Genomic DNA, 12691 nt, shown 5'->3' with positions numbered 1-12691 from the left:
ACAAAATTACGTAAAAACAAAAACAGTCAACAATTATTCGCATTGTTATTCGAATAATTTTACAATCTCTATCCGAATAACTTATTCGGCTATAGAATTACGCGAATAATAAATATATATAACAATTTATGATGAATAATGAATAATCGTAATTCGAATAGAATATTTGACTAAAAACAATTCGTTCGGATAATTGTCTTAGATAAAGATTTATTCGAAACAATTCGAGTAATGCCGAACTCTGCCGTGACTCTTGTTTTCCACAGATTTTTGTTTCTGCACAACGGACTTAATAGGGGACGGCATCGAATGGCAGTAATTTAGTTTGATAGCTCGGAGATCGATTGCAGGGGTCGCAACGGGATATTGAGGGGTGGGAGTAGATTGTTCACAATAAGACTGGTCCACGTAAATTCCATTACGCAGAATCCTCTATTGTTCCCGCGACGGCTGTGTAACGAAACAAAGCGACAAAGGGATTAGCAAAACACGTGGCACGACAGTGAGCAACATAAACAAATGAGCGCCGTCAACCTCGTGGCATGAATGCTGCAAACTCTGTCAATGAGCGTTCCCCAAATAAAGGTACCCACGGCAAGGGAAAATCAAAGGCTCGGTCTATCGAACGTTATTAATGACGCGCATAGTACGCGTTTTCCATCGATCAACGAGTTCCGTTGTTATCAATGTCACCCCAGGACTCCATCATTTTCGAATACAATTACAGTGACGTTTATAGCGCCATAAGTGCGTTACCGTCCCAACGATTTCGAAGAGAAATTGGCCTTGCCTCTTCTTATCATAATTTTCCATTTCCATTCTCAAAGATCCAAGGATCTTTCAATTTATGTTGAGATCTGTGGGTACGAAGTAAAATCTAATTTTTTCAAATGACAGTGAGCATGTTTTCGTATCGTAACCGTCCTGAAAGATAAAAAGAGAAATTTTTCTTTTTCGATCGAGAAAGTAATAGAATCCCACAAGAATATGTCTAACTTCTTGCGAAATTTTTACTTTCTCAATTGAGAACACGATCTGCGCGTTTCAACTTTTCTCGTGTATTTATCACGACGGATAGTTAGATTTTTTCTTGCAAAAATAGTTCAATTCAAGATGATACAGTTACTGCGCATATATCACAGTTTACTGTACTTATGATTGAAAACTTAGTCTGGTTAGTTAGAACTTGTGTTTATTTTTTTTAGCGCAAAATAAAACACGTCCCGCATTGAATAATATCTATACGATACAACTAACCAAAATCAAGGTTATGTTATACAAAAATACTAAAAGAGGCAAACAAATTTTTTTGTCTGGAATAGCATATATTGCAATTGTTTTTAGTATCAGTTGTTGTTCCATAGCTATTGTGTTACAGTATAATCTACGATCGATGTATTTCAATATTGTCGCAAAAATTGTCTAAAATAACGTTTCTATAGAAAACGAATTTTTGCAACATTTTGGAGATTTTCGATCACTGCACGCCGCTATAACAAGTATAAAACAGCACCAGTGATCATTGTATCCGTAGAATAGTTTTCTGCAAGAAAAATTCAAATAGCATACCCAACAAATTCTGAAATCGGTAAAAATGATTGCTCCCTCAAGAACCGAGGATGAATGAAAAGAACAGTCGTATCTAGATAGTCGCAGAGAAGTTTTTATTACGAAACCCAATTCTATCGTGCGTTCACATATAATTACTGATTATAGTTCGGCAGAGAGCGCGTCGCAGATTATTTACATGTAGAAATCGTGACGATAAATTTCGAGTTCGTTCGATAAATCCACTGCGTGGGCACATTACGTTTGATCGGCGGGGTCGTTCGACGAAGCATGATTACAGCTCGTGCAATTAGCTAAGAACCGTGCAGGAAGCCGGTCGAACGGCCCCGCGACGATTCTTCGATCAAGTACGATCCGTAGGAACCAGGTGAAACATCCGAACAATGGAACGTGCGTGTCCCATTCTCTATTTTTCTTTTTGTGTTATTCGCTCGAGGCGCGAACGGTGACGCGCGCGTGGAAGAACAATGATTTATGATGACGATGACGATGGCGGTGACGACGACGATGACGGTGTGACGATGAGGAGAGACGGATGACGACGATGACGAACGACGCGCGAACCGTCCCGACGTGCGAATTAGTAGCACCGGCGCAAATCGCGAGCCTGCTGTCGCGTTTCTCGATGCTTATCCGTGTGTACGTGATTTAGGCGAATTCTGACGTCAACGAGTGGAAATTACGTGGCGAGGTGGCCCTTCGTTCTGGTCCAACTTCGACGAAGTTACGATACGGGCGCTGCAAAGAAAAATTGGAAATGCGTTCCTTTAGTCCCTGAGAAAATTCTGTTGGACGTATTTTCAAATGGGTGTTAGCATCTTCTGCGAGACCCGAGGCAATTGAATCTTTTAGATTAACTCGGCTCTTTTTAGTCCTTTTAGTCCGCCGCCCTTCGCTCCCTGGACTCTCGTCTCAAGGACGCACTTGGTAGTACTTGTTAAAACTAGTGTTAGGATCATCCCTTAAGTCGTTTTGCTTCTTCACGCACTTGGTTCACATAGAGATTTATTATTATTATTATTATTTCAACCCTTGTGTACATAGAAAGATCGTTTAGTAGTTTGAACTGTTTCGATTCAAAATCCTAAGACATCCTTATAGGATTTCCTATTGGCGTCAGACATAAACGGCTGGAACATAAACCGTCTATCAGATAGAACAGTGTGTAGAGTACGTGAAATAACTTTTTGAGGTGGATCGAAAGTTATCTGCACTTTCGCTACTGTTAAAAGAAGAAAATAATGAAGAAACTGTATTGAGAATTCTGACAAAAGGAAAAATATAGAATATTAAAGATGTATACAAAAAGCAAGATGAAAATGGTTATTGTAGTGTTTTGATAAAAAAAGATGTTCTGAATAATGTAGTCATGTAGGCAGTTTTTTTAGATTGAGTAAAGAACAAGTAAATTGTATCTTAACTCTTATTGGCAATAATTCTTTGGACATTTTTATACGTAAACGTTGAAGTAGACGCAACATTTGAAAATCATTTTTAGAAAAACAAAAACACTATTTTCCTTCACATTAGTATAAATGCGTCTGACGCATACGTTGGGCACGTGTATCGGTAATATATATGAAACCTCAGACAAGTAACCTAATTTTTTTACATCGATATACAGGGTGTCCCAGGTTTTAATGTTCAAACTTTGTCAGTATATTCTATGGCACAAAGAAAGAAAAAATGTTATGTAAACATAGGTCATATAGAGCTTTATTTAAGAAGTTATAACAAAAATTCAGAATAGGAATGGTAATCAACTAAAAAAAAAATAAAAAATTAAAAAAAATCTTCGATCGATGTCAATCATGTATTGTCAACAACGGTTATTAATGCATTTCGAAATGTATTAATAAACACAGCTTACATAAACGCACGGCATGTGCTGATCTATTCAAGCCAATGCTCGCAGTAACAGCAAGTTGATTACTATTCCTATTCTGAATTTTTGTTATAACTTCTTAATAAAGCTCTATATGACCTATGTTTACATAACATTTTTTTCTTACTTTGTGCCATAGAATACACTAACAAAGTTTGAACACTAAAACCTGGGACACACACACACACACACATATATATATGTATACATTCAAAGTAAATGTAAATAGTATTAGCAATAAGAATCTTGTGCAACATGGAACCAATTAACCATATTATTTGAGGGTTGTCTGTATTGTCTTACACTTAAGTTCAGCGTGAAAAAGTGCCACGACATGTGGGATGACCTAATTGGTCTAAGACTTCGACAGAAACAGGTATCTTGTTCCTAGTAGTAGCCTCATGACGTGAAGATAACGTCGTAATGAAACGAATTGACGTTGACTCCTTCGGCATGTCATCAGCGCAACGGTGCACCGTGCGATCGATGACGACTCGATTAGTCGACTATTCCCCGCAGCTCTCTATGTTTTTAGTCTTCTACTAGATCGTTTACCCTCAACATAACATACCAAACGTAATGAATCTCGATCGCGGTAACAGCACCTGGCGACGTTTCGACCCGACCACCATCGTCACTCTCAATAGCAAAGCTACTCCTAAAGATTCAAAGTTAAACAAACAGATAGGATTATTAGAAAAAGAATCGACGATTTTGAAGTGGAATGGGCGATCGAACGATTGAACGGAATGCACGATCCAATGATGAAGTTGAATGCACGATGTAATGATGAAGTGGAATGCACGATCCAATGACGAAATGGAACCCATGACCCAATGATGAAGTGGAATGGACGATCTGCGCGAAGAATGGATTGCCTGTGAATTATTCGATGAAGCGCAAGGAAAATAGAGCAATCGATTAAATGGCGGTGAGACCGGAGACGATGAATCCTGCAACGCTGCGATAAATAATTATTCTGCAGAGAGAATAATAGTTACCTGCTTCGGCTGGCGCTGGTGCAGCCTCTGCAGGGGCTGCTTCGGCTGGTGGTGCAGCAGGTGCTCCTTCTGCAGGGGGAGCTGCACCCTCGGCTGGTGGTGCAGCCGCTCCCTCTGCTGGTGGTGCTGCAGGTGCGCCTTTAGAAGCACAGTTATTTTCTTAGTAAATCCTCGTGGAGATACCACAGTCATGGAGAAACGGGTGAAATGACAAATGGAATGGTGAACCGTGTTACACTCAAAGGAAACTTTATAAAGAATACTAATTCTTATGTGAGATCCTCGAAAATATGGTGTACATGGATGCTGCACTATCACTTTGACTGCCATGTCACCCGTATATATGTGACGGAATTATTTGCTCAAACCGGAAATTAATTTTTACGCTAATCTATAATAGTTTTTTAACATTTTTAAAATCCATGAAACGTAAGAATATTGAATATGTAACCGATGTCATACAACTTACCTATTCAATTTTGATATTATTGAATGAAATATTTAATTTTATGTAATTTATTAGATCGTTGGCGTGACAGTCAAAGTGTTGAGTTAGAAATACTAAATTCAGTTTGATTAACGTTTATGACGTGTCAAAGCTCGGATGAAATCGATACTCAAAGTTCAGGAAAAAAGAGATCATGCTACCTTTTTGTAATCGTCATTATATAATTTTATTGCAATTGCAAGGTTCACGGATAATTCTTGTTACCTAGGGCGATCACAAGATGCATAAAAGAGAACATAAACAAATATAAAGATTTTATATAACTTAATCATAAATGTAATTCTTCAATTATTTCAGACACTTTTGTTTTTTTGGATTGCAGTGGATCAACGTACAAAAAAATTGTACCTAATTTATTAATACTTCCGTCAGCCCTTTGCACCCGAAGCGATTTTAATTCTAAATCCAAAATAGTTTTTTTGACTTACGGTATTTCTATTTTGCAGGATTTGGTGCATTTTTAAATTTAGTCTGGTGATTCAAACAGCAGTTACACATTCAACAGTTATTTAAATGTAAACAAATTCGGTAATCTAAAAATTACTTTGGAATGTGATGAAATAATTTTTAATGCTGTATCAGAGTCACCACTCGATTGCAAAGAGTTAATAATACTGTTTACTTCATACAAAGAGGAGGCATTGATTCATTCAATAGTAGTTAATGTTCTTTGGAGCCTTGCAATCTTTCTAACAACATGCAAAGAGTGAACAACTTATGAGCAACTAATAATTACAGTAAGTTCCATATCATAAGTTGACTGAGACTAGCAGTGTCATTAATAAAAATATAAATGAAAAATGAAAAATGTTAAGATGTTCGGGGGTTAAAGCAGACTTATCATTCACGTTATTCAGTGCATTTCGATACATTCTTGATGCATCTAGTTAAATGAGACGAAACAGGAAACAGTGTTAGTGGCTAATACCTATAACCATGAATTGTTACAATAAATTTAATTTACCAGGTTGTCACTAAGGCCTTCAAGCTTACATCTTTTTCGACAAATTGATATTGTCATAAGAAGAATGAAATTAACGACTAATTCAGTAGACTTGAAAGTGTGATATCGAGTTCTAATAAAGAAAACGATGTTCTAGAATATCGAAATTATATTTTCAAATTTTTGGTTCTGAATTGACAGTTGTTTGAAAATTGAAGTAAGTCTGAGTGACCCAGTATGACATATGAACGTGTTTCGCTTAAGAAACTCGACAGCTGAGGATTACAAGCACGAAAAGACGTTGATAATGCTGACCAGGATAATCTTGCACATTATACAGCGCATTCAACGACAAAAATCTTGATGCATGAAACCAAATGGCAGGAAAAACGACAGTACATTCACTCGAGAAAGGATATCCTCTGAATGACATGGTGCAAAATCTGTGCATCAAAACAGGTTGGGATGAAAACCAAGATCACCTTCTGCAGGTGGTGCAGCAGGTGGTGCAGCAGGCGCGCCCTCTGCAGGCGGTGCACCCTCCGCTGGTGCAGGTGCGGGTGCCGCACCTTCTGCTGGCGGTGCACCCTCCGCTGGTGCAGCGGCGGGCGCTGCTCCTTCAGCAGGAGGTGCACCTTCGGCCGGAGGTGCTCCTGCAGCAGGAGGTGCACCTTCAGCTGGTGGTGCACCTTCAGCTGGTGGTGCTCCTTCGGCTGGAGGTGCACCCTCAGCAGGAGGTGCGGCGGCCGCGCCTTCCGCTGCCGGAGGCGCTGATCCATCCGCGGGCGCAGCCGCAGGTGCTTCACCTTCCGCGGGCGGTGCTGCGCCTTCTGCAGGTGCAGCCGCTGGCGCACCTTCTGGACAAGCACATGCACCTTACACTTCTAAATCTACGTCCAGCGATTATCTCTTCCGGGTCCTCTTGTCGGCGAGCATCGACTCGGTTTTATCGCGAATCGTGGCGAAAGACAATAGATAATAGTGAGAATGCAAGAGAAATTGCAACGATAAGAATGGAGTTATAAATTGGAACCCCATTTCTTTACAACTTCCTGATTGCAAGTTGCAATGCGAATTCACTGAGATTGGAGTTTATTGAGCAAAAGAAGAACGATGCTCAATATTGAAATTGAATGAGGTTACTTCCACGTGGATTGGTCGTGCACAATGTTGACAACTTTTTTATTAACTTTGTTGCATTCTTTGAGCCTCACCTTATGCCATTCTAGTAGTTTTCAAATTAATGTCACATTTGCAACGTGTGTCAACTTTATCGTGGTGGCTCAGATAGTGGGTCCACGAGTGATCCTTAGACTGAGTATCTTCATGTAAATTCCCGTTTTCACTAGTTATTTCATAAAGGTCTGAAGATGAAAAATACTTGTCCTGTATCTTATGGTCAATACAGAATCCTAACGCATTTCATTTTCTTCTGTGCACAGATTTTCTTGTACAGGCTGTCCTAAAATTATGATATTTCCGGGGAATGTGGGGTTCCTGAGATCATTTGAAGTAACTTTTTCCTTAGCAAAATTGCAATCCGCGGCTTCGTTTATTAGTTATTAATGAAAAACAATGACCAACCGCCTAGTGGCAAGCGGCCGAGCCAATAAGCGGAACTGGACTTCCAGCCCTCATTGGCTCGGCCGTCTTGCACTAGCTGAGCTCGTCTCTCATTGGTCATTGTTTTTCATTAATAACTAATAAACGAAGCCGAAGAAGTTACTTCAAATGATCTCAGGAACCCCTCATTTCCCGGAAATATCATAATTTTTTATCAATCTGTACAAGAAAATCTGTGTACAGAAGAAAATAAAATGCGTTATAATTCTGTATTGACCATAAGATACAGGACAAGTACTTTTCATCTTTAGACTTTTATGAAATAACTAGTGCAAACGGAAGATACACAGTCTAATGATCACTCGTGGACCCACTATCTGAGCCACCACAATAAAGTTGACACACGTTGCAAATATAACATTAATTTAAAAACTACTAGAATGGCATAATGTGAGGCTCAAAGGATGCAACAATGTTCATAAAAGAGTTAAGGAAAAAGTTACTTTAAATGACTCTTCAGGAACTCCTCATTTCTCCGAAATACCATAATTTTGGGACACCCTGTATAATCTTACACGTGCCACAAAAGTGCACACTCTAGCAACAGGTGCAACAGAGTTCCAATTCGTTTCGCAATTTCTCTCGTTGTTATAATTTCCTTCCCACAGTAATATATCATTGTTACAGTAATGTAGAACGAAATACAATATGAAAGTTGATGATAACATCTGATGGACAGTTTTAGGGCTGTCATACTGACCAGCCGGTGGCGCACCTTCCGCAGGAGGTTCTGGCGATGGTGTCGGCGAAGGTGCTGGAGGAGCCAATTCCGCGGGTGCAGGTGCTGGTTCAGGTGCAGGGGCTGCTGGCGGTTCTGGGGGTGGTGCAACCACTTCTGGTGGCGGTTCCGGAACAGGTTCCTGCTACAATAAAATTAACACATAAACCGATTTGCATGCACCGCCTTATACATACAATAGCGGACATATGTATATTTAAGAGACATGTACATGGACTAAACGACTTGAATTTTTTTTTAGATGATAGAGGGACTAGTCTACTAGACAATGACTCTAATACTTTTTTCTAAATTATGCGGTTACTTGGAATAACAAAAAAATTAAAAAACCTCATGTTTTTCAACTTTTTCATCTGAGCCTGTAACGAAAATTAAAAAAAAATGCATTTTGTAGATCTTGGTAAGTTATATGCATACTGAAAATTTTATCGAAATCGGTTAATGCAAAATCAAGTTACAATCATTAAAAGATTTCAAAAATTGCAGATTTCTCACACTTACTGATCGAAAGTGTCAAAATTCGGAACAAAACTGCGACTTTTGCGATCTTTAATTTCTTCTAACTCCTGTCAAGATCAACCGATATTGATGAAATTTTCAGCATGCATTCGTTATAGAATCAGATGAAAAAGTTGAAAAACATGAGATTTTTAATTTTTTTTCTCATTCCAAGTAGTAGTGAAATTGAAAAAGAGTATTAGAGTCATTGTCTAGTAGACTGATCCCTCTATCACCACGCGCGTTTACAGTGTCGTTAAAAATAATCTTAATTAAAAGGCCCACCCTATAGAATTAAACTGAAACAATAATAATGTACCACTTTTAGAGATAAAGATTAATTGATCAGCTTGCTACAGTAAAATTGGACAAGCCATTCAAATCTTGGACTTTTTAGGTTTTCATTTTTATATTCGTAACAGTAACAAATTTTTCCTTCGGGAAATTCATACCAATTCATGAGGATAAATTCCACTATTCAATATGCAACTAAAATAAATCCCACAAGTGTCATATTACTTTCGGTGTTACTTGTTAAAATAAAAGTTCTTATACAATGTTTCTCATACTTAAAAAGATATGCAAGTTACAGCTATAAAATTATTACTATGATAACAGCATTAAAAGAATTCTTTAGCTATCATAAAAGAATAATACACAGTGAATGAAAATCATGAAAACCATCCTTATTTCCCCAAACCAAAATTTTGACGTTCACGAAGGTTACGATTTTTCCTGAAGCAACTTTGATATCCTCACGAGAAAAATTTCAAAAGAGAAGAAACAAATTCATTAAGAACACAACCCCGAACTAGTTAACGACAGTGTAAACGCAACCACGATTTTTCTACGCCGCAAAAAGCCCTCGTATCGTTTACATTTCGACATGTTTCGCGGGCTAGAAACAGCATGAAAAATGCAACAACGCTTGCATTTTCTACCACGATCGTAACACTCCGCTTGCTTTTGCGCTCCACGCCGTGTTTTAATTCAACGAAACACGGCGCGACGCAATCGCCAGAAAATTTCGTTCGCAGCTGCGTGGCGTGTCGGCGGCACGCGCGTTGAATCGCGTGATTTACGCTCTCACGAATGCACCGGTGTATTAAGCCCGCGTTTGTGGATACATCATTTGCCCGGACGAATAATAACGTTTCGTACAAGAGTCAAAGCCTTGCTCGAGGACGATCGGTCGCGATCGACAGCGCAAATCGTGATCACAAATATCACAGAAATAGTTGAACGTCCGACATCCGGAATTGCAAACAACGAACATAATCTCACATCATAAATGCTCGCACGTAATTTATTGAAGTGAAAAATGTTTTCAGTACCTTGCGTTCTTACTTTCTGAGAAATCTAGATTTTAAGAGGAGTGCTGGAAGGTTTTAGTATTTCAGAATATTTTGTGCCTGAATTAGGAGGGTTGTGAAAATGTTTCGAACAGGAAAGGATTGTGTATACACCTGAATATAATCATATTGATCCTTGTGACGTTCTAGATGTTTGAGCTTGTTTACAGAATTTTTAGAGCTGCTATAACACATTCGATTTGAAGAATTTTCATTTATTGACAAAACTATGGAATGATTCTGCATATTCTCCTGAATACAATTTATACGTTTATAACTTTACAGATATTTAACTCTGTTGAAATAATGTTTGCAATGACGTGCAGTGGCTTCGAAACTGTGCCAATACTTCTAGGAGCCACTGTAGACACCTTCTGTTTTAAGAATTTCGTGAGTTTAAAATGTGAGAAACGCAGAACTATTTCTAACGTAAAGTTATCAATTGAAATCATTTTCCAAGCAAGCAGAACATATAGTTTTGCCATTTCTTAGATAGTAGTTTCATTGTAGTTTGAATACTACGAATTTCAAGTGAGAGGATTTATACAATCGTCTTAGATTTCTCAAAAATCAAGAATGGGCAAAGGATTCGTCTACTGATTAGTGCAATGAATAGAAAACAATAGATATTTATGAGACAGCGTTGTCGATATAACGATCGCAGAGGTAAACAATAGTCTGTCGCGGAAAGCTCGGCCGAATAATTCTCCGCGAATACACCTGTTCGGTGAAACGTCAAACAGCAAACAATACGGGGACCATGAAAAAGCTCAGCGATAAAGGCGGCACGCAATAGCGAATCGTTATCAAGCGAAAGTTAATCAACAAAGCACCTACCGTGCTCATTGTTTGTTCGTATGAACAAAATCGTCACGGTCAATGCGTCGTGAAATGCGATTAAATTCGAGCTCGTCGAACGCCGCGCTTCTATTTGCACATATTAAAAAGCAGGAATTTAGTCTATATCTATCAGCTCGGAATTTAGTCTATTCTATCGAATTCCTAAACCCTTTTAGACAATTTTTGAAGTTCAATCTTATTAGTGAAAGAATGTCAACGAAAATTGTTCCTATGTTTCATAAGAAATATTAAGAGAAAAAATCTAAACAGTATGAGAGTGAAAAGAAATGATCAAAATTAACGGAAGCTTAAATTTTCGGTTTGATAAACACAGTACAGAAAAAGTTATAGCTTAAAGAACGGTAGGAAACTACGTCGATTCCAATCAAATATTGGTCTTCGTGAGAGCCTATATAAACTCAAAATTCCGCAGCTGCAATCAAATCTTCTGAACGAACTGCCATCAATTCAGATTCATTTCCGTGAACTCGGCAGCGGTCTTTAACTGGTCCAAAGGCAATCAAAAAAGTGAAGTAGCATGAAAATATAATTATATCCATCCAACTCCTATTTTTGAGAATACTATAGATTAATAGCGAGCAGATGAAGTGACCACGTTAATGCTCCGGGCCAAAAGAGACCCGACCACTGCCATGATAAACAAAGGCACTCGATTGGCCTGCCGATCTTTTTAGGACGTGGCGTAAAATTTCTCGATGGATTGTACACGGTCATGCTTTCTGGCATTTGATACGGCTCATTGAGCGTTCGACGGGCTCTCATCTCTCGAAGAACCCGAAGAGAGGCTCGCGGATAAAAGTGCCGCGTCTCGCCCTGCTTGATAATCGCGTTGTAATTGAACCGTTCATGGAATTAACAGCGCATTAAGACGCTGCGCTGCGCTGTTTACGGCGGCACGGATACGACAGGGCTGTTATTATCGACTCGCAGGGCACCTCGAAGACGACGGCGCTCGTAAAACCCGGACCAAGTCGATCCATCGACGATAACGTCGCGTATAATTCCGCAGACAGATCGGTGGACCCGTCATCGATCGTTCCCAGTGAAAGGTAAACGATGCTCGGGGCTTGGTAACCTTTCCCGACACGGGTCTCCCCGAGAATTATACGGTTTTACGATGTTTGCCGTCGTCTTCACCGCTCCATTCCCATCAACTTCGAATCCTCTTGTCAGTTTTAATTGTTCCTGTTTACACAGGTCTTTATAGAGCTCGAAATAGAGTAATGACGTCGTCAAACAGACGTTAATTATTTAACGGTCCGCCATACAAAACGGAAGTTGCAGCTTATTGCGTGGAGTATGATAGACGTTCTCAGATTTGAAACTACGAAACTTATTATTAGACTGCGGATTTATATGCAAAATAAAAACTGTTTGCAGTAATCACAAGATACGGCAGCTGCATTCACATTCACTGTGAATATTACTATGAATATTCACCACTTTGCATGTGAACCAACCATTTTTCGCATAAACGCATAAAATCTGTTTCGTAGAGGTCCGCAAATTTTTCCGCGAAGACAGCATCAAAATTGAGCTAATTGCAAGCGATTAACCCTTGAACGTTCGACTATTTTACAAGTTTATAATGATGACATTTGGGACCTTTCGAAGTTGACTGAAATAGGCATGCCAAATCGGTTCCAGTTAAGTCGATTCAGTCGTTCGTAATAAAGTGGTAAAGTAGAACATGATGCAGCGGAAGCTGCACA

General features: G+C 39.0%; 1 protein-coding gene across 14 annotated transcripts in view; it reads right to left on the bottom strand.

Moving 5' to 3' along the window:
* Positions 1-1643: 1643 nt before the first annotated feature.
* wupA (troponin wings up A) overlaps positions 1644-12691 on the bottom strand; it is a 51837-nt gene continuing 40789 nt past the window's right edge. For 13 of the 14 annotated variants that reach the window (XM_076519606.1, XM_076519605.1, XM_076519614.1 and 10 more), the window contains 4 exons: positions 8230-8392; positions 6389-6763; positions 4456-4593; positions 1644-2307 (listed from right to left, as the gene is read on the bottom strand). In XM_076519606.1, the coding sequence (XP_076375721.1) occupies positions 2294-2307; positions 4456-4593; positions 6389-6763; positions 8230-8392 (690 nt within the window). In that variant the 3' untranslated portion in view covers positions 1644-2293. The remainder of the gene's footprint in view (positions 2308-4455; positions 4594-6388; positions 6764-8229; positions 8393-12691) is intronic. The other variant, XM_076519607.1, reaches the window with a different exon arrangement.

This window comes from Megalopta genalis, chromosome 3 (assembly GCF_051020955.1).
Source record: "Megalopta genalis isolate 19385.01 chromosome 3, iyMegGena1_principal, whole genome shotgun sequence".
Classification (NCBI taxonomy): Eukaryota; Metazoa; Arthropoda; class Insecta; order Hymenoptera; family Halictidae; genus Megalopta; species Megalopta genalis.
The sequence above is the reverse complement of the archived record's forward strand: the minus strand, read 5'-3'. Positions and strand labels throughout refer to the sequence as shown.